The sequence below is a fragment of the Tupaia chinensis genome, unplaced genomic scaffold (assembly GCF_000334495.1).
Source record: "Tupaia chinensis unplaced genomic scaffold, TupChi_1.0 Scaffold000192_2, whole genome shotgun sequence".
In the NCBI taxonomy this organism is placed as follows: Eukaryota; Metazoa; Chordata; class Mammalia; order Scandentia; family Tupaiidae; genus Tupaia; species Tupaia belangeri.
The window spans coordinates 259,055-283,113 of record NW_006159668.1 but is presented as its reverse complement, the minus strand read 5'-3'; the positions used below and the strand labels follow the sequence as shown (position 1 = coordinate 283,113).

The 24,059-nt window shown below is 36.5% G+C and overlaps 1 protein-coding gene across 1 annotated transcript in view; it reads right to left on the bottom strand.

The window, feature by feature from the left end:
* LOC102480521 (metabotropic glutamate receptor 8-like) overlaps window positions 1-24,059 on the bottom strand; it is a 340,194-nt gene that overhangs the window by 99,769 nt on the left and 216,366 nt on the right. The window contains exon 5 of the mRNA XM_006146885.3: window positions 13,323-14,258. Within this exon, the coding sequence (XP_006146947.1) occupies window positions 13,323-14,258 (936 nt within the window). The remainder of the gene's footprint in view (window positions 1-13,322; window positions 14,259-24,059) is intronic.

Genomic DNA, 24,059 nt, shown 5'->3' with positions numbered 1-24,059 from the left:
TTTTCTGGTCACAGGTTTGGCAAATAATGCCTAACTTTCCCCTATGAATATTTAAACACACTGTTCCTACTGTCTAAAAGGCTGTTTCATATTTCTCCAATCTTCAGAGTCTCTTTTAATTCCCACCTCCTTCATGGAACCTTTCTTCATCTCCCCAAAAGGAAGGTATCTTTTTTTTTTTCACCATCCCTGGCACCAAGACCTCATACTATGCATTTATTTCCATTATCTAACTATCTTGTACCAATCACCAGTGTGCCTAGTATACTCCCTTCTTGATCCTAAATGATTTAATGTCTTCTTCCTAATTTTTGCATTTTCCCATACACCAAGTAAAAGTCCTTGTATGTAGCAAACATTTAATAAATATTGTGGATGAAATGCAATTACTAGCTACAAGCTGTTACTTATGTTGTGGCCTTTAAAAAGTATTTATTGGGGACCAGCAAGTGGTGTGATGGTTAAGGTGTTGGACTCCCACATGGTTGATCAAGGTTCAAGTTCCAGACCTGGTGGCTTGTTTTCTGTCTCTCTCTCTCTCTCATGCACATACCCTATTGCAAATTAAAAAATAATAATACAAATAATAAATAGAATTAAATAATTACTTTTTTAAACAAAGTATTTATTTAGCAATAATGACCCTAGAGAAGAGAAAATGCATAAACCATTTGTGATTATCAAAGATCTTGAGCTATTTAACAAATTGATAATCATTCATCTATTTTTGCATCTAAAAGATTTTCTTAAAATTTACATAATGTAACAAAAGTCCTAATATGACAATGTATATTCATGTTGTCTTAGGTTAAGTTTTTCTTGCGACTTTCACTTAAACTCTTCTGTAGGTAAAGATTTATATTTATACAATATAGTTGCCTTTATTAAACAAAATTTAAGTATTTGTTAGATAAAATTAAAATCCTCCATTACCCACCACTCTATATTCTAATACCTATAGAATTAATAAGTTTGAATAAGTTTTTGTTTTGTTTTGTATCCATTGTTGTTGTTGTTCAAATAATGCACTTGGGGCCAGCAGGTAGGACAGTGGTTAAGGCACTGGACTCCCACATGGGCAACCACAGTTCAAATCCTGGCAGTTCAAAACTCATCCCAGGAAGGTGTGGGTACATGACACAAATCTCAAGAAGAATGGAGAAGGGATTGTGGCATGACCATCCCACTGAGGAGGTGACATTTTTCTTTCTGTCTCTCTGGCAAGCACATGCCCCATACAGCAAAAATCTCCCCCAAAATTAAATAATTTTCTTATTTCTCTTGAAATCAAATTCAGATGATATCTATTGGCTATTCATAGGAAAAAATGATTGATTTAATGTGTGTGCACAACACTCCTCTCTATTGCCTCCTTACAAAATGTCAATTTTTGAAAGTTATATTATTAGTTTTAATCTACAAGGATTATATTTATATTCATTGTAGCAGATAAATTCATATTACTTTGTGTTATTTTCAGATTCCTCTAACCATGTAAGAGAAATACAAAAAGCAATTGGTGTAGTATGGCTTCTAAATATTATTCCCTTAAGATTCATTCATCTCTGCAACTAAACTTGCAGAAAAGGAATAATAATTACAATTTTGGCTTTTAAAGGGTAATTAGGCACTGAGGTCTATTAAATCCATTAATAATTATTTTTTAATTCTTTTTAAAATTTCCTCTAGGTAATACATCATTGTCACTGTTACTTGTCTTATATCTGATAGTCCTTCTTTATTTTCTTAGATTACATCTAGAATAACTTATATATAACATATTTAGGTAACAGATTTTCAGAGCCATTTACATTTTAGCCACACATTGATTGATTGGCTGGCTGTGCAATTTTAAATTTAAAATATTTTTTCCATCAACAAAGTCCTTGTTCCTTTCTGTGTACAGTCCAGGGAGGTCTGATTTTTTTCCCTCCTTTGAGATATTTTTGCTACAGGGTCCATGCACTCACCAGAGAGGCAGAGAGACAGAAAGCAAGAAATCACACCCTCAACGGGGACGGCCGTACTGCAATCCCATACTGCAATGCTCTTGGGATTTGGGGCACACCTGCACATGTGCCCAGCAAAAGTGTCAAGCCTCAGGGTCTGGGACTCAAACCATGGTCAGGCACATGGGAGTCCAGCACTTTAAGTACTAAAACACCTGCTGGTCCTGGGAGGTCTGACTTTTATTCCTTGCATGTATCTTTTTTCACTTCTAAAAATTCTTATAATTTTCTGCCAATGAATGAAATTATACTAATCTCAGGCCATTCTATTTTGAGAATCGTCTTTCTTCAGTTCTGTGAGAACTTTCTCCTCCTCTCCCTCCTCCTCCTTTTTAAAATTAATTTGTCCCCTATTTAATATTTTCTCTTCTAGGATGTTTATCAGATACATGTTGGAATCCTGCAGCCATGGTCAATATGTTTTAACTTGTCATAATATTTTCCTTTTCCACTTTTCTTTTTTATTCTACCTCTCATTTTACCCTCTAGATCTCTATTCTGGTCCCATATTTCAGTTAATGTGTTCAGCTTTCTATTTTCACAGATATAATTTTAATTTCCAAAATCTTCTTGATCTTTGATTGATCTTTTCCACATCAACCTGCACATGTGTGATGTATATATGTTCAATATTCTCTTGACTCTCTATTTGAATGCTAATTAAACTTCTATTTAAAAAAATATATCAGGCCAGTTTATGGTATGGTGGTTAAGGTGGTTGGATCCCATATGTCTGAGTGCATTTTTTTTTTTGGAGAGACTTTCGCTATATTGTGCATGTGGTTGCCAGAGAGACAGAGAAAAACAAAGAAACAGAAAGTGAGAAATCACACCCAGCGGGGATGGCCATGCCACAGTCTCTCCTCCTTCACTCTCCTCTCAGGATCTTGGGCACACATGAACATGTACCTAGCCTGAGGTTTAAGTCACCATATCTGGGACTCAAACTGTAGTTGATTATGTGGGAGTTCAGCAACATAACCATTATGCCGTCTGCTGGTTCCCGATTGCATTATTTGAATACTGGATACAGGGATTTGAGAAACACCGAACACTTCTGTATGCGTGCCCAGAATTCTGAAGAGATGGAGGAGAAGGGATTGCTGCATGACCATGTTCTGTAGGGGATGATTTCTCACTACCCTCTTTTCCCCTGTCTCTCTCTAGCGAGTATACATGCCCTCAGGCAAATTAAAAAACAAGAAATTCTCTATACTTCCTGAATTACTTCTCAGTTTTTATTTTAAATCAGTTTTGTTGTTGTTTGTTTTTAAAATTACATTCTTGGTTTGCTTCAGTGATCCTTTGATTTTTGGCTGTTAATATGTCATTACGATTAAAGGGCCAGGCTCATTGATAAAAATTATTGGTGGAATTACTTCAATTGAGGAGGCTAACTATGCACTTATGAGTTAGTAACTATTTTATCTGACTGGCTTCTCTTAAAGATGCAGGAATACTAACAAGCCAGCAAACTGAGAATCCAAGGAAGAACTTGTTCTAAGAGTTAAGAAATGTGGGGGCAGCAGATGAAAGAGCAGTTATGTCACCGGACTCCCTCCCACAATGACAAACCACATTTCAAGTCCTGGACCCGTGGCTTGAAACTCAAGTCAGGTGTGTGTGCGTGAGTGCCCAAGGTCCCAGCAGGAAAATGGAAGAGAAGAGATTGTGTTGCAGCCATCCCTCCCTGGGGGGTGATTTCTCACGTTCCTTCTCACTGTCTCTCTCTTTCTCCAGGAAGTGTGCATACCCTAAGGTAAAAATCTCTTTAAAAATAAAGGAATTAAGAAACATATGCTATATCAATTGATTAATTCCTTTTCTAAAATGCTTGAGATCAGAAGTGTTTCACATATTTTTTTCAGATTTTTGAATATTTGCACATATATAATGATATATCTTGGGAATGAGACCCAAATTTAAGCATGGGATTTATTTATGTTTTATATACACTTTATGCACATAGCCTGAAGGTAATTTAACACAATTAAAAAAACTATTTTGTGCATAAAACATTTGTTTACAATGAATCACCAAAAAACAAAAATTTCATTATCTCAGCCACCTTTGTGGATAATCTCTGGCTGGTTGGCATGGCATCACCATCATTCTTGACTCTGAATTTATAAGCTATCAATAAGCATCATTTTCTAATACTTACACATTAGTACTAAATAGTAAAAAAAAAATGACATACTGTTAATACAGTTAATGAAATCATATGTTCAGCCTAACGCAGGCTGTTATGTCAGCACTCAAAAAGTTTGGGATTTTGGAGCACTTGAAATTTTTAATTTTTGAATTAGGGATGTTCAACTGTATTGGATAGAGCTGTATTTCCTATTCTCTCTAGTCTATGTCAAGAATAAAATTACTTGAAACTTTACTCCTTTTCATTCGGTGTTTTATATCTATACTAAGAAGCCCTCTGTCATCAGATAATTCTCACTTTTTAGAGTTCTTATTTTTGCTATTATTTATTTTTTTTATTTAGGATTTTGCCATAGTGTGCACATGCTTGCCAGAGACAGAGACAGAGAGAGACAGAGAGAAGGAAAATGAGAAATCATTCCCCAGGGGGGATGACTGCACCACAGTCTCTTCTCCTTCATTCTCCTCTTGGGATTCTGGGCATGCACACACACACACACACCACACACACACACACACACACCACACACACACACACACACACCACACACACACACACACACACCACACACACACACACACACACCACACACACACACACACACACCACACACACACACACACACACCACACACACACACACACACACCACACACACACACACACACACCACACACACACACACACACACCACACACACACACACACACACCCCACACACACACACATACACCAAGCATGATTTTCAAGCTGTCAGTCCAGGACTCATCTCATGGTTGACCAAGTGGGAAAAGGGAGGTAAGGGACCAAAAAGCTCAGTTATTCTGATTCAGTTCTTTAAATATATGCTTGATGGTGACTGCAATGCTTGCTTTGGGTTTTTATGCTGACATTTGGTTTGGAAATTATTTGAGATGCCTATAATAAGAACTACTTATGCCTCCTGGATTGTGCCTTTCCTCTTAATTTCTCCATAAATCAGACCCAACTGACTTAGCTTTCAAGTATTTTGTCTAATGTTAGTTCTAACAATATAACATAATGGCCGCCTCACAGTCTATCTCTCTCTCTCTTTTTTTCCCCTTCCTCCTTTCTTCCTTCCCATATGTGCGTGCGTGTGTGTGTGTGTGTGTGTGTGTGTATATACACACTCACATATAACTTTTATTACTACCTTCAAGGGAAGGAATATGTCTATATCAACTTTTATCTTGACCCAGAAGTCAAATTAAGATTAAAAAAAAAAAAAACTTTCAATGATTCAAATAATTCTGCTTTGGATTTATTCTACATAGCCTGAAATTTATATTAATATTTGGTCAAGTATTTTTTAAACTTTGAGGTGGTGGTACTAACCTATATGATGATACATTTAGATTTTGTTTATAATCCCAACACAAAAGTGTTTATATGATTACAGAAAAAAGGAACTATTTGCTTGAAATCTGCTTTTCCCGGCACCCTGTATGCTCCATGAAGACATAAGCAACTACTGAACCATGGAAAAGGCAATGAGAAGCTACAGTAAGTAAATTAGTCACTACGTTCTGTACTAGCAACAGTCTGAGGTGTCATTAAAATTCAGTCTATATAGAAAAAAAAAATGAAGTTTATTTGTATGGCATTCCCCTAGACATTTTAAAGTAAAGGCATGGTCACTGTGACTGAAAATGTTCAGAGTTGGATCTTATTCAAATCTTGTATCTTAGCATTTTCAATCATATTGGAACTACGTTCTGTACTAGCAACAGTCTGAGGTGTCATTAAAATTCAGTCTATATAGAAAAAAAAATGAAGTTTATTTGTATGGCATTCCCCTAGACATTTTAAAGTAAAGGCATGGTCACTGTGACTGAAAATGTTCAGAGTTGGATCTTATTCAAATCTTGTATCTTAGCATTTTCAATCATATTGGAAAGCTCAGCCATTTAGATGAATATGTTAACTCTAGGACTAAGTATCTGGTTTGCCTATGCAGTGGTCTAGTTGACTAAATTACTGTGATTTGGGAAAAGGAAATTGAAGCTCTCTATAAACTCAATTTCAATTAAAAAAGATGAATATGAAAATATCACAACCTCACGGATAATCATATGCTTAAATTAGGTAATCCTAGGCCCTGCCCTATAGCTCTTAGGAGCCCAAAAATTAGGATCAGAGAATCTAAACAAGGTTAGGTTCAGTATGCAAATATCCCTTTGTGCTGTCAAAAAAGATGGACACTACCCCAAAAGAATTGAAGAAGGGCACTACCCCAAAAGAATTGAAGAATTTCTCTAGATGCATACAATTGGTAATTTTCTTCAGCAATAATATATAGGACAATCAAAAAAATAAAAACAAAACCCTGGATAAGGCAGTAGTCCCTAGGAGAGTTACCTCACTAGACTGCCTACATGCAACCTAGAATCTCCTTATCTAATTTTTATTCTGAATTTTCATAAGCATATCATTTTCACAAAGTGCATAAATGAAACCATATAAATGCATTCTTTTCCAGTTGTTTTGTTTTTAAATTTGTTTTCTCCTCCCAGAGTTTATTGTAATGGTCTGGTATAATCGATCTTGTCCACATATAATCTACTACAATAAATGAAATAGTTCTATAATTTAGGATATTAGCTAAACCTTTATAGGGATCCTCTTCAAATGACTATAAGCTGATAAGAAAAGAAAATGCTATGCAGTTTGCCAACAGATAGCCAGATATATTTATAAACAGCAATCACAAACACAGAAGATGGACATTGATAACTGTTTCCACTTCCTTTTTCTCTAAGGAAAAATAGAAATTTTAGGAGACACATGTGGCTGTAGAAATTACTCTTATCTCATCTATTTTGCAAATTTCTATCACTGTCCAGATTACATAGACACTCTTAGCCCAGGTATTTTAGACCATTCTGTTCATATCTGGACTATTTCATTACTGATCTGAGAACTACCTCTCACAACTCTTGTCAGAGTTGCTTAAATTTGAAATAATAGCATATAGATTTCAGTAACTGTTTCCTGTTGACAATTTCCTGCTAGTATTCTCTGCTAAATATTTGAAGGTAGTTACATACTGCTTCAGGAAGAACTCATTCTCTCTTTCTCCTAATCTTATGGAGTCTTGTCTCTCTATTTATTTATTTTATTTATTATTTAAAGCGTGAGCTTTACTACCGGGCACCTGTGCTTGCCAGAGACAAAGAGAGAGACAGAGGGAGAAAGACAGTGAGAAATCACTCCCCAGGGAGAAAGGCCACACCACAGTCCCTTCTCTTCCATTCTCCTCTTGGGATTTTGGGCACGCACACACATGAACCTGGTGTGAGTTTCAAGTCACCGGGTCTGGACTTGAATTGTGATGGGTCATGTGGGAATCCAGCACCATAACCATTATATCACCTGCTGCCCCCTTATCTCCTTCTTTACCTGCTGTAATCTTCATGATCCATTCTCTCAGTCTAATCCCTATGTTAAAAAACAAAAACATTATCAATTAGGGAGCTGTATAGACTCAGGTTAAAATGGCTGGGAAAAAATGGTACAATTTTCTGAATAAATCAAGTCAGATTCTCTCACTTAATTCATGTGAGAAAATTAAATAATTAAACATATGTATTTTTAAGAACCTACTGCAGACCCTACATTATGAAAGGTATTGAAGATAAATGCTGTGCGAAACTAAACAAGGTCCTTGCCCTCATGGATAATAGCCTAATGGTAATAATAACCAACATTTATTTATCTACTGCTTATTATGTGCTAAGCATTTTTCATAACTCATGTTGTATAAATCTCAGAAAAAAAAAAGAAAAAGAAAAAACCACGATATGTCTATTAGTACAAAAAACAAACCTTAATGAGTGAAAAGGAGTTTTTTCGGTTTTTATAAAGTCAACCATCCTTCTGCCCTTTCTCAGACTGTATAAACTCCAGTCTGCTCTAGTTTGAGAGTAGGACTAAGCCCAGACAGCAGGTGATTGCTTTACATTGCATTGTACTGGAATTTGCATTCTCCGGGCAACTTATTACTGTCTGCAGGAATCAAACCTGTGCTTGACTATGCTTTCTCAGCTAGTTTAGCAGATCTAGGATTTGAACCCAAGTTCCTACACTCTAGAGCTTATGCTGTTTCTTACTTCACCATCCACCTCTGTAACCTACACTCTTCTGCCTCTACAAAAAATAGATATTGGGACCAGCAGGTGGCGTGGTGGTTAAGTCGCTGGACACTCCCACATGGCTGACCACGGTTCAAGTCTCCGACCTGGTGGCTCCCTTTCTCACTTTCCCGCTCTCTCTCTCTGTGTCTTTCTCTGGTCAAATTAAAATAAAATGAAAGGAATAAATAAAATAAAAATAAATAATTCTTTAAAAAATGGATAGATAAAATAAAAGAATGAGGCAGGGGCAACTTGCCACATATCTAGACAATTTTATCAATCTCCGTTGTTTTTATAAATTTTAGGAATGACTATAATAATAATTCTTTCTTACCTTTCTCCCTAAGTATTTAGTAATTCTATTTCAGAGTAAGTGATAGACAAATATTTTTTTGAGAGGTTTTTGCCATAGGGTGCGTGAGCTCGCCAGACAGACAGAGAGAGACGGAGAGACAGAAAGTGAGAAATCACCCCCCAGAGGGGAGGGCCATACCACAATCCCTTCTCCTCCATTCTCCTCTCGGGATCTTGGGCATGCACGTACATGCACCCGGCGTGAGTTTTAAGCCCCCGAGTCCAGGATGCAAACTGTGGTCAACTACATGGGAGTCCAGCAACACAGCCATTACGCTAACTTCTGGTCCCAACAAATTATTTTTTTTTAAATATATGTGCTCAGGTCAGCCCATGGCCTGTTAGTTTAGGTGGCTGGATCCCACATAGCTAACTCTGTGGTGACAGTCTGGACTGAGAAGCTTGAAAAACACATAAGGCAGTGTGTGCACATCATAATCTTGCACAAAGACACTGTAACCTGAAACAAGAACTACTCCTGTGAAAACATTTGCCCAGAGATTGTCCAATCTTGAACTGATGCCACCCTTGTTACTGATCCTGGTAACCAAGGCTAATCATACCCCAAAATTTAGAATAAACTCTTCCACTCTCCTCTTCATGCTTGTGGATTTTTATTTTTAAAACCTTTCCAAGAAGTGTAAGACCTCAGGGAGCATGTTTGTGGTCGCATGAATTATGTCTACAGGCTGAAAGTAGTTGAAGTCCTCATGATTTAGTTTTGAATAAATCTCTTTTAATATTTTACAGAGTTGATTGTTTTTGTTGAGTAGAGAAGAGTCTGTGATGACACCCAGGCTTCCAATTCGGACTATTAGTTAGTCACTATAGTATACACATAGAGGGCAAAGAAAAAGGGCTGGATCAAAGGTTACTGGGCTTGCCATTTTTGAGTTTCGTTTTCTTTTCTATTTTGAAGGTGTTTTGTTTTGTTTCCATCTGATGCTTTGGTTGTAGCACTGTGCTCCTTGGAGCTTGGGAGTGTCATAACCCTGGTCTGATTATCTTGATGTTATAAGCCCAATTAGGGATGATAAAATATGTATTTAAGAGATTTCTGCCATCCTAATAGACCTTAACCATCCCTAAGGATTCTTTTCCTGACTATTCAGTTAATTATATTTTAATATTTTGTCTTTTCAGCACAATTACACCAGTTTTTCTTAGTTTATGGCCATGCCTCAGTGTGTCTGCCCTTCCTCCAGATCACTTTTCTACAGGAAAAGAAAACAATTATTTATACCATAATTGAGGAAAATTCAGCAGTAAAATAAATGATGTCATTAAAATCTACTGGAAAAGACATGATTCATCTTGACTTCAAAAATCTGAAAGAAATAATGTAAGGACATTAAATTATATTTTATCATTGAATATTTACTTCAAAAAAACTGTCTTATAACTCGACTACAAGTCTATTTATAACTTAATTTTACCAATGGTTTCTAAATTATCTTTTAATTGTCTAATATTATATTAATTTCTATTCCTGCTTCTTGTGATTTCAGAAAGACCTGTATGATTCAGTGAGTTCTCTGCTACAGTCATTACTCTGAGAAAAATAAATTCAGTGTAAAAATGGAAGAAGAATTGCTCTTCTGCTGTTTTCCCTATAGTAAATTCCAAGTCACTGATAGTTACAGAATGCATAGTTCTTCTCTTTGATTTTTTATCTCAGATCTGACCCTACACCATCCTCTCCTGTCCTTGAGCCTGGCACCTCGCTGGTGCTGGCAGGCGTCAGGAAGTCATGGGCTGGGAGCCAGACTGAGCCTTACAAGGAAGACTCCAGGAAGGAGACTGACATGGGTTCAATATTTAGCACAATGCTGGATGCAATGCTCAATAAGGATCTGCTGAATTAATGGATGTGTGTGCTGCCCAGCTGTTGTAAATGCTTCAAGTAGATAACGTGAGGCTAATTGGCTGAACATTATAAATGAAAATGCAGGACTGACCAGCCCTTCGGTCCTCTAAAGTCAATAAAACTTATTTAAAACCTTCTTTTAAAAATCTAAAAGTTTTATCTACTTTTCATATCCATGTAAATAGTTTTAGCATGTAAAAAATAAATTTCTTAAGTATTTTATGTATACTGTTGAGTAATAAAAGATATTTTGAGAGGAAGTAGGAGGTAGAAAGTTTTAAGATAAAATTGTAGGATAACACATAATTTTATTATATGAAGTACCTCCGTAGAAAATCTTAGCTATTTATAAAAAGATAGTTCTTGATACAGAGCTGGTCTAAATTCAGCAACTTCAAGAATAAATAAATAATTTGAGGACCATGTAATGTTCTGGAAATTCTTATTTGTGCCAGTGTTTGCTATTGATTTCTTGTGTCTTTTCAACACAATTATACAACTCTGTCTTTTCCACATTAAGTCATATCATAAACAGAACATAAACTCAATAAACACGTTTTATAATTTGCCTTACAATGTACTTCCTAAATTTACTTTGATTTCACAAAACTAAGAAAGAGAAAGGCATCTTGCTAGCCACATTCAATCATATTTCTATAGACACAGCTACATCCACATCCATAAAAATATTCAGAACTTTCAGATTTTAAAATGTATACATGGTTTCTATGAACTTGGCATTACAGAACAATCTTTAATCCCTGCAATATTAATGTGTCTGCTTCGTTGTCTTCATCACTGCTCCTCAGGGGGAAGCTACAGCTCAGCCACGCTATTGTTCTGAGAGAAAAGGATGATTTCTTTTTGATAACACCCTCCCAAAAAATTAGTATGATTGTAGTCTGAACTACAATGACTTATGTAGAACAATTATTTTATTTAGTCTGAAGAACAAGGCACTGAAGACTTACCTAAATAGAAAAAAATCTTATTAGCATTCATATTTCCTAATATTTCCCATCCTGGAAGTTATTTTATGAAAGATAAAAATAGATTATATAATGTAAAGGAAGAAGAAAAAAGAGAAAAGGAAGTTAGATATTAGCTCAGGAGATTCTGTTTAGCTCAAATATTTACTGTCCACCAAAAAGCAAAATAAACTACTTATCATGACTTTCTCCAGATAAACTAATATACAAAAAGGTTTAAACACAAATGCAAGTATTGTTTAAGTTGACATTATTAATAATTCACATAACAAGCACATTTCTAAACTCTGAAAAATGTCATTTTGCCCTGGGTAGGCCAACTAATCACGCTGAAAAAAAAAAAATTGGAAAGACTTATTTTCCAGCTCTTACATACTCATTTCTAAGTTAAAAATCACAAGGTTGATCTCATTAAGTTCCCATTGCATATATCAAAATATGTTTTCTGATCATTAGGACTGAGTCCACTGCCTTATTTTACTTTCTCAATACTTGATTAGTCTTAACATCAAACATTCATGAATTTTCACCAGGCCACACAATCAGGAAAGGCCAAAAGATCTGGAACCCAGGACAAATTTATTCTATTCAGCAGCAAGTGTGCTGATGTTCCACTTTTATCCAAACTTGGCTGAGGGCCACATTGATCTAATAAGGGATAAATGCTCACAATGACGAGCTCTCAATCCCTTGGTTGAGGACTTGTTCTCTGAATTTCCTGAGATTATAAGTTATTCAGTTCCTAGTTTGAAATGTAGTGCTCTAGAAAAATCATATTTCCCCACAACTATTATCACAGAAAGTAGTTTATCCCTATGCCACTTCCCAACCCTTGGAATTCAGTGTCAACCTTCATTCTCAGCTTTTCCATACACAGAACTATGTATACCCAACTCAACAAATACTCTCTCTCATAGACAGTTGTCCTTTTCTAGCAGTGCTTCATGTTAAAAAATATTCATAGCAGATTAGTGAGAAAGGAAATTACTCTGGGAGAGTCCATTGATCTTAACCTTCTAAAAAAACATAAACCACTTTATATAACTGCTCATTACTCTCCTTTTTTTCCCTTACCATCATCTTCCACCTATGGAAAAGGAGCAAAACGGAGGCTGAGAAGACACAGGGAAATGGTTCAGATTGAACTAAACCACTTCAATTTCTTTTTGATGTGGTCCTTTCACTATTAACTCTGTTTCCATGACTAAAATCACCATAATTATCAAGAAGTGGCATTTTCTCAGAGTTATACTAAAACAGAAAAGGAGGCATTTGTCATGTAGAGGGATATCTCTGGGACACCTCACTCCTGTGAACCATGTCTGCTCTTTGTCTCTTCCTTTTAAAATTAACATTTAAAAAAAGAACAGTGAAGTTAGTAGATAACAGAACTAGAAAAAGAGACCCAGAAAGTGATGTGAGCTCTGTCAGTCTCCAACCTGGCTAAAAATGACACATTGAAGAGTTTTTCATGGAAAATCAGTCATAGTCAACACATATTCAAAGCAACGTGACCTTGCAGGATGTGTGTATGTGCTTGTCTGTAGGTGTGTGTGTGTGTGTGTGTGTATATGTGTGTATGTGTATATATACATATACACACATGTATATATATGTATATATACATATATACACACATATATATATATATATATCTCCTCATATATTTTTAAATAAGAATAGCACAGATAGAAGTATCTTGTGAGAATATAAATGAATCAAAAATAAAAGAGAAAAATCATTCTAGTGAAAGAAGTTAAATCCAGGGAAAGGGTTGTTAGTACCTGCCACTTACCTTCTCTGCTGACTGGGCTGTACCAAAAAAGATGGGAATGAAAGCTAACCAAATGATGCAGGTGGTGTACATGGTAAATCCAATGGGTTTGGCTTCGTTGAAAGTCTCTGGAACACCTCTTGTTTTAATGGCATAGACAGTACAAGTGACCATCAAGAGGATACTGTATCCAAGTGAACAAATGAGTGAGAGATCAGAAATGTCACACTTGAGCACTCCTCTGGCCTTCTCTGGGTCGAGTGTCCGCTGTTCTCCATAGTCAATGATGATGTGGGGAGGATCCACAACAAACCAGACAAACACTCCCAGGAGCTGTATGGAGATGAGGCTGAAGGTGATCACCAGCTGGGAGGCTGGACTAATGAACTTGGGTGCTGTGACAGACTTCTTCCCCTGCTCAAATATTCGGTGGATACGGTTTGTTTTGGTCAGAAGGGCTGCATAGCTGAAACACATGCCAAGTCCTAGGAAGATCCGTCTGAAGGAGCATATGATTGTATCTGGGGCTGCAATCATTAAAAAGGTGATGGAATAACAGAGAAAAATCCCTGTTAGGAGCACATAACTGAGTTCTCGTCCTGAAGCCCTCACAATAGGTGTGTCATTATAACGGACAAAGGTCACGATCACAAAGGTGGTGGCTATGATCCCCAATATTGCGATAAACACAGGCACCACAGCCCAGGGAGAATGCCATTCCAGTTTGATGATAGGGATGAGCTGGCAACCTGTGCGGTTGATGTTTGGTCTCTGATCCAAGGGGCAAAGTTCACAGGAGAGCTCATCCACCTGGTAGTTGTAACCTTCACAGCGCTCACAGTGCCAGCAGCAAGGGACCCCTTTCACCGTTTTCTTCCTCTCCCCCGGCTTACATGGCAAGCTGCAGACAGACGCTGGGTGAGTGTGTTCTCTATTAGCCCACTGCATGTCCTCCACCTGTGGGTATAAAAAATTAATGAGCCTTCCATTTTTCCCCCATTTATACTATCCTAATCCTAGCCACAGGTTTGTAATAAATCAAGGAATGCTGACAGAACAAATAGTTTACCATAATAGCAGCCCAGGTTTTTTTTTCCCCTCTGATATTGACTTTATGGAAGTGTTAAGTGATTGGGTCCAATAAATCACTCATCAGGAATTTGATGAGTGTCATTAGTTTCCATTTACCTCCTCAATGTTGACCAGTCTGACATTTGGAGAGAGATTTATTGGCCCCAATAGTTTTAAAATTAAAAAATAAACAAACAAATAAATAAAAAGCCTCAATAGAAAGATATTTTAGAGCTAATCATAGGTAAAAATCATTACTTATAAAACATCAGATTAGGACATAAACATGTATAAAAGATGATCCATGTTTTTCTACCATGTTGGGGGAAATTTAAATTGTACCATGTCAGTTGTAAAAGAAAATGGCAAGACAGTTACTTTAATCTTTCATTCTCCTCATGTGTTTGTGGAGATAAATATATCAATGTGTTTTGCCCCTGTTTAGGCTTGAAATACACTTTTTTTTTTCAAATCATGCATTTCCACACTGTGAAAAAGACTATGCTGAATAATATATCTGACAGTAATATTTCCCAGTAAACAAATGCTGTCCTATAGATATTTCACAGCAGCAAAATTAGTTCAAAAGACAGTCACCTTACTGTGCTTATATTTGTCTCAAGATTTTCAAGTTTTGATTTTGTTTTTGTTTTACCTTAGGGCGCATGCATTTGCTAGAAAGAAAAGTGAGTGAAAGCGAGAAATCACCCCAGAGGAGGTGACCATGATGCAATTTATTCTTTCTCTCCTCAGGATTTTGGGCAGTCACCACACATACCCAGTGTGATTTTGAAGCTGCTAAGTCCAGGACTCAAATTGGGGAGTTGGCCATGTGGTATTCAACACCTTAACCACCATACCACCTGCTGTCCCTCATCTCTCCTTTAGGTTAAATCACAAAATATCTCTATTGAAATTTTTTAAAATGCAATTTGAAGGAAATGGTGCCTATTATTGATTTCTTAGCTTGAATTTGTTTATTAGATACCCAGTAATTTTAGCAGGATGCTAACAGACAAAGCTGGAACATAGGATGACAAGAGAGCACTTATTATTAAAAAAAAAAATAGAAATTATGAAAGGTAAGCTTCATAAGAGGGTTGTTTTTTTCACTGTCATGAACAGTGACAGACACAAAATTTGTCCTCAATAAATACTTGTTGAAATCACAAAGAAAGAAAGATGGGAAGGGTGCAACCATAGAGCCTGAAAAATATGTAACCAATTTGAAAGTACTAAGATGTAGAAATAGACGGTTGCACAAAGAGGTACAGAAAAGGAAGATAAAGGTTTTTTTTGGTGGGGGGGGGAGGGCAGAGGGACAAACTACCTAACATATTCTTCCAAGACCAGTTTTATTAGCAATAAAGTAACAATTACCCTGTGTTCACCAGTCTCCAAAATGACCCCCCAAAATCTCACATCCTAAAATTCATGCATTCATGTAGTCCTGTCATTTTGAATAGGGCTGACCTATGTAAACCACAGTAAATTTCAGAAATCATAACAGGCAATTTCTGAAGCCATAAAAATGTCATAAAGACATTGAATGTCATAAAAACATTTTTGGTTTCTGTCTTGAATCACTCACTCCAAGAGAAGCATTACCATGACATAAAAATCTTCAGGTATCCTTGTGAAAAGAAATGGGGCTTCCTGCCAACAGCCAGCACCGACTTACCACCAAGAAAGTGATTGTCTGGCCCCATTAAGTCTTCAGATGACTGCAGCCTGACTGACTTACTGGCTATCACTTCACGGAAGAACTTTAAGAGAGCAATCCAATGTAGCTGTTCCTGGATTTTTGATGTACAGTAAGTACGTGAGATAAAAAGTGTTTATATATATTTAGGTTTTTGCCATAGGACACATACGCTTGCCAGAGAGAGATAGGGAGATATAGAGAAAGGAAAAGTAAAGGATGGCCATGTTGGAACTCCTCCTTTTCCATTCTCTTCTCGGGATTTAGGCACACATGCCTGCATGCAAACCTGGCATGATTTTCAAACCTTCTGGTCTAAGACACAAACCATGATTGGCAATGTGGGAATCCAGTGTCCAAACCATCATGCAACCTACTGGCCCCAAGAAAATAAGTTTATATTTCTCCATTTTGTTTTGTTTTAGAAATTTTTGCCTTAGGGCGCATGTGCTCACTGGAGAGAGACAGAGAGACAGAGTCAGTGAGAGGGAAAGTGAGAGATCATCCCCCAGGAGGATGACCACACTGCAATACCTTCCCCTCCATTATGCTGGGATCTTGGGCATGCATGAGCATGCATACACACATGCATAGTATGAATTTCAAGCTATCTGATCGGAAACTCAAATCATGACCGGCCATGCGGAAGTCCTGCAACGAAAACGCTATGCCATCTACTGGCCCCAAATATATATTGTTTTACTCTGTTTGACTTCAGAGTTATTTGTTACACAGCAATAGAAAACTAATGCAATTCAAAATAAGCATGCCTATTCTGTGGCAGTCATCATTCTAACATTATTGTGCTACCCACTGAGAATGCACACCCAGTAACATCTACCGTATATCTCAACAAAGTCCCAAAGTATATGATTTCAGCAATATTCCTTCATCACTCTTCAAGCTGCCTTCTCTTTTTTAATCAGGTGATAGAGATTGTTCTCATGAACAACTATCTAAGAATGTCTTTGGGGCCAGCAAGTAGTGTGGTGGTTAAGGCACTGGACTCCCACATGGGCAACCATGATTCAAGTGCCAGACCTGGTGGCTTGCTTTCTTATTCTTTCTCTCTCTCTGGTGAGTGCAAGTGTCCTACACCAAGTTAAATAATAAGAAGATTAAATAAAATTAAATAAATAATTCTGAAAAAAAATAATGCTGTCTTGAATCTGGGGTGGTAGGTTGTGGGGAATTATAGTAACCAAACTTAATACCTTCAGAGAACTACCCAACCTCCCAAAGGTGGAGGAGAAAATTCATGTGGCTTTAATTTTAAACATCATCTCTTGAGAAAGTAGATATTTCTTCATGTATCATCATAAAGGATAACCAACACTATTAGATCTATCTTACCTGCTCACCACAAAACAAAGGTAATTTATCACAGTCATGCTAATTTTCTATTAGTTTTTAATAACTTACAGAGTTGCAGTAAAAAAAAAGGCAAAAATGTTAAGTGAAAGCACATACTGGCTTCTCTCAAAATTACTGAAAAAAAGATGTAATGCTCCACTGAGTGGCTAAAAATTGATTTTATGCCTTAATGGACTCTTCTATGATAAAATTTTTTTGAAGGTTACGTTTCAAAGCTAATTATTGTAAAACCAAAATTGCATATTGTTTGGGGATTCTATAGATTTATAATGCTTCAGTTAAAAAAAAAGAAGCAAAAAAAATCTGAGCATTAAACTTAAACATTTTAGAAACTCCTTCAAGGTCAGCTTCTCTAACCACATTCCTGATGCTTTAATTCTCAACACACTTTATTTTCTAGAAAGAAACAAGATGTGTTAATAAATAGATATGTCTTTACTAGATAAATCTCTTTACATGTGAAAAATATTTATCATTACAGCAAAATATGAAATACTCCTTGATAGGATTTCTACATATTGAACAATGGAAAAAAATTATAAATAAAAAATAAAGTTATTAGATTATGGAAAATACCAGTTTTTTAAATAGTTATAAATTCTTTACATTTAAGCCGTAAATGTAGAATTTTTAATAGAATTAAGTACATTTAAGTAAACATGGTGATTATACATGACTGTTTCCATGGAGGAGTCTATTGATGTATTATTGTACTATTAAGTGATGTCATGAATAAAGTCTAGAAACCAACCGATAGTGAGAAAGGATAAATAACACTTGCTTGAAGAGTAGCTTAAAATAAATTAGTATTTGAGACTAACAGCTTACTTAACGTAGTTGCTAAATAGTGATTACAAACAATGTACTTAATCTACCTAATTTTCACAACTAGGTTACAACATAAACAAGAACCATTCAATCTTTTTCACTTGTAACCAGAATATTTTTTAAAAGCACAACAATTGAAATATAAATAATTCAATTTAAAATGAGCTAATGAACTGAACAAACATTTCTCCAAAGGAGATATACAAATGGCCTATGGCGCATTAAAAGATGTCCAACATCATTAGCCATCAGCAAAACATAAATAAAAACCAGAACACCTACTAGGATGATTATAATAATAATTAATAAGTAAAGATAATAGAAATACAATGAAAATACAGAGAAATTGGAACCCTTTCACTGCTGCTGGCAATGTAAGATGGTACAGTAATATGGAAAACAGTTTGGCAATTCTTTGAAAAGTTAAATTTAAAGTTGCCACATTTCCTAATAATTCCATTCCTAAGGATATATTTGACATCAATGAAAACATACATTCACACAAAAATGTGTATATGAATGGTCACAGTAGTGTTATTCATAATACTCAAAAAAACCCAGAAATAACCCAAAGGCTCATTAACTGATGAGTGGATAAATAAATATGGCATATCCATACAATGGAATATAATTCAGCCATAAACCAGGGTCACCTAAACTTTGGTAGAGTCAAATTTTCAGGCACAACTATGCATAAGAAGCAGATTGTTGGAGCCAAAAGCCACTTAGGATCATAGTGCTCTAACCACTAAATATTTCAGTAATGCTAAGGAACTTGGGTATGAGCTGAATTGTGCCTTTCCCACCCTAACTCAGATACTGAAGTTCTATCCCTCAGTACCTCAGAATGTAACTTTATTTTGGATAAAAAGTATTTATTTGTTTATATTTTTATTATTTTTTTTTAGAGATTTATGTTATAGGGCATGTGCGCTCACTAGAGAGACAGAGAAAGACAGAGAAATAGAAAGTGAGAAATCACCCCCCGGGCGTAGGGCCATGCCGCAATCCCTTCTGTCCCATTCTCCTCTTTGGATTTTGGGCATGAATGCACATGCACCATGCATGAATTGTAAGCCACCAGGTCTGGGGCTAGAACCACGGTTGAGCATATAGGAATCCAATGCCTTAACCACTAAATATAAATTATTAGTGCTGTCCCCAAATATAAAGTATTTATAGAGGTAATTAAGGCAAAAAGAGATCACCAGGGTGGGCCATCATCTAATATGAGACTAGTTTCTCTGTAAGAAGAGGAAATTAGACTGATGTGTACAGAGGAAAGGTCATATGAAGACACCGTATGAAGAAAACCATCTACAAGTCAAGAAGGGGCTTCACAATAAAGCAACTCTGCCACACCTTAATCTTGGATTTCCGGCTTCAGAACTGTGAAGAAATTAATTTCTGTTGTTTAAGCCACTAGTCTGATACTTTGTTATGGAAGTCTAAAAAACTATTACAAACTATTACAGAGTGTAAAAGGTGGGCTTTCTTTTTTTTCTTTTTTTTTTTTTTTAAATTTGTCAAAGGGTGTATACACTCACCAGAGAGGGAGAGAAAGAGAGAAAGCACCCCCATGGAGGACAGATATGCTGCAATCCCTTCTCCTCCATTTCTCTCTCCTTTTGGGACTCTGGGCACACACGCACATGTTCCTGAGTGTTTTCTAAGCTGCTGGTGTGGTACTTGAACCATGCAGTTGGCCATGCAAGATCCAGTCACAACCACTATGCCACTGGCTGCCCAAGGGTAGTCATTTTTCTTCACAAGGTGTAGTCATAAGGTACCTTATTCATCAGCCAATAAATCTGGCTTTATACTAAGGGTGAAAAGGAAATTTTTCAGGAGAAATGAGGGCTGTCTTGAAAGATAGGAAAATGCATTTTAGGCAGGGTGAATCCCATGAATAAAGATATGAAGTAGTCACTGTAAGCAATCTGGCATGATTAGAACATGTTGTGTTTGAATACATGGAAGAACACATAGCCAGTGATCATATTATAAGGGCTTTAATAAGCAGCACTGGGTCTTCGAACTTTATTTTCAGGGACTTACGGAGTGATCAAAGAATGTTGAGCAAGGGGCCACAGTGGCACAGCAGCACAGCAGTAATGTATCTGGAGCCACAGAGAAAAGGTTCTGGCTTTGCATCTCAGGAGCTACCTGAGTACATTGGGTTAGCTGAAATTAGGGGTATGAAGACACTGTTGGAGGAAGATGCCTGCCTCTTTCTCTTTCTCCTGGACGAAATAATAAATACTTCAAGTAAGAATTTGTGACATAATATTATTGTTACAATTTGGGGGTGGTAACTGTGGTAACAGACCAAGGAAGAAGGTTATATATAAGCAAAGATAAAATTAGAATAATTTGGGGCTGGCGAGTGGCATGAAGGTTGTGGACACTGGACTCCCACATGGCTAACCATGGTTTGATTCCCAGACCTGGCAGCTTGCTTTCTCATTTTCTCTTTCTCTCACTCTCTGTCCCTCCCTGGTCAAATTAAAATAAATAGATAGATAGATAGATAGATAGATAGATAGATAGATAGATAGATAAATAGATAGATAGATAGATAATGTTACATAAAATATTTTTTTAAAAAAATTTGAGTAATTCTGCCACAGTTCCAGGTCAGTCAAGAGCCTATAAACTATGTCAGAGTGGTGATGAAGATGGGATAGATCTGACATACATCAAAGATACAGAAATAAGGATAGAATGAGGATAAGAAAGGAACCAAAAGATGTTACCTAAATTTATCATCAGGATTTCACTTATGTACACTTATCATGTTCAACCCATCACTAACTTACATAGTCATGTGTGATCCTGTTTCTGTCTACTGCCCAGGTTACAAATGGGTGATCATTATTTATCCACCTCCCTTGTCCTTGTAATATTCTTTCATAACACATAAATAGTATATAATTATGTACTCATTTATTTTTTGACTCTATTTGAAGATGTGGTTTCTAAATATTAAGATATAGTCCTATAAATCACTTAAGGATTTTACTTAAAATACACATCACTGATTCTTAGAGATTATAATTCAATAGTTCCAGGAATAGACCTCAAATGGCATTAAAAAAAAAAAAAAAGAAGAAGTCCTCCTTTCTCTAGTGACTCTGACACATGTAATTAGTAAACCATACTTTACCAAGCGGTAATTTTAAGTTTGTTTCCTTCATTAGAGTAGCGTTTGGGTGCAATTTTCCACTATTGCATTCCATATCCTAAAGTATATTAATACTTGTTGAATGAATGAAGAAGGGAAAAGAACAAGAGAACAGATACTGATCTCCTTCACTGAAAAGGAACATACTGGTTTTGGAAGTTCAAACATGATTTGGTTCATGACTTTATAAGTCATGTTTGCCTGGAGGTAAAGAATTCAAAGGTAGTTGAGGTCATGAATATTTATAAGAGAATTCTCACCTACAGAAATTATGGAAAGTATGATGGGAAGGTGGCACAAATGGAGCCCTGGAAAGGGTAAAATTGAAATTGCTAACTCTGGAACATCAGTGAGAAAGGATGAGAGAAGCATGATCAGATGGAGACTAGGGAACACTTCAGTCCAAAGCTGAAGATATCAATAGAAAAATTAATTTCAGGAATGAGGAAATGATTCATGACATCCAAAGACAGTCAAAACTCATGAGAAGAGGACTTGATAATTTGGAGTCTGTGGTTACCTTTGAGGTAAATTTAGTTTTTCTGTGGAGGTTTCTCTGATCTACCCTATCCCAGACAGGTACATATATTCTTCCTCTAGTACATCATTTTCAATAGCTTTTTGGCATGACTCCACAATTATCTTTTGATGCACTTATTTCCTCATCAGATTGAGAGTACATTAATCACAGAGACCAGATTTAAAAACAAAAAATTAAAGAATTATTTTATTTAACTTTATTTATTTATTTTAATTTGACTAAAGAGAGACAGAGTGAGAGAAAGAGAGAGAGAGGGGAAGTGAGAAAGTAAGCTGCCAGATCCTGGACTTGAACCATAGTCAGCCATGTTGGAGTCCAGCATCCTTAACCACCACACCACCTGCTGGCCTTTATTTTTTTTCTTAATTTTAAAAAATGTTTCCACAGAGAGAGAGAGAGAGAGAAGAAAACGCAAGAGAATGTAAGAGAAAATCAAGAGTTAGGATTATCAAACAAAAACTCAAAATTTTTCCCCAAATGAAAAGTTATGAAATTCTAGATCAATAGGTCCTACTGAGATTCCTATGTAGCATACAACATTATATAAACATTAAATGATACTTTCTAAGCTTTTGCAATACTAGGAACAGATAGATATTAAAAGATTTGTGGGCCAGCAGATGGCATAGCAATGTATCACTGGATTCCCATATGGCTGACCACATTTTGAGTCCTGGATCCAGTGGCTTGAAACTGAAGCTGGGTGGGTGTGCATCACATACCCAAAATCCCAGGTGGAGACTGGAAGAACAGGGATGGAGGTGCTGGTGATTTCTTAGTTTCCCTCTCATTGTCTTTGCCTTCATCTCTTTGTCTCCAGTGCCTTAAGGCAAAAATCTCTACAAACAATAACCAAGAAGGATTTGCGGACCTGCCCAGTAGCCTAGTGGTTAGGGGACCCAGATGGCTGATTGCAATTTGAATCCTGGCTCTAGCAGCTCAAAAAACATGCCAGGAGTTCAGCCAACAGGTAGTGTGATGGCTGACATGTTGGACTCCCTGCTGCAGTACAAGTCCCAGAATCATCAGCTTGAAACTCATGCTGGGCATGAGTGCACATGTGTCCAAAATCCCAAGAGAAGAATAGAGGAGAAGGAACTGGCATGGCCATCCACCAGGGAGTGATTTCTAGCATTCTGTCTCTCTCTTTCTAGCAAGTACATCTATTCTATAGCAAAAATCTCTCAAAGGATAAAAAGAAATGTCAGAAGAATGTGCAGGCATGCCTAAAATCCTGACAGGTTGGACAGGTTTAGGAGAGGGGATTGCATCATGACCATGCACTATTGGAGAATGCTATCTCCCTCTCCCTCTCTCTATGTCTCTCTTGAACAAACATATGCACCGTCTCACAATCATTTTAAAAATAAATAAATAGGAGGTGGCAGGTGGTGTGGTGGTTAAGGCACTGGACTCCAACATGGCCGACCATGGTTTGAGTCCCGGACCTGGAGGCTTCCTTTCCTACTTTCTGTTTCTCTCACTGTCTCTCTCTGGTCAAAATAAACAAATGATAATTATGATAATAAATAAAATAAAATAATTCTTGAAAATAAATAAATAAATAAAAGACTCTTAAAATAAAAGATAAAAAAAGTTACATAAAAGTTGAGAATTTGAAACCTAAGGTACAGGAAACAATAAAGTAATGCCTTTGCCTTCTATTCTAAAGTAAAATAATTTCCAACCTTGATCTTGGCAATCTACTTTTTTTTAGGGAGAGATTTTTGCTATAGGATGCATGCACTTGCTGGAGATATCAGAGACAGAGAGTGAGTAATCACTCCACAAGGGAGATGGCCACAGTGCAGTCCTTTCTCCTCCATTCTCCTCTCAAGATTTTGGGCATGCATGTGCCTAGTGTGAGTTTGAAGCTGTGGGGTCCAGAACTGGAACTGCATTCAACTATGTGGAAGTCCAGCAATGTAACGATTATGCCATCTGCTGGTCCCATTGGCAACTTACTTTTTAAACAAAATAATATGAAATATTTAAAAATATTAAAGTTCTCTCCCCATCTCCCCCAAAATTTATCTTCCATATTTAGTCTCAGGAAAC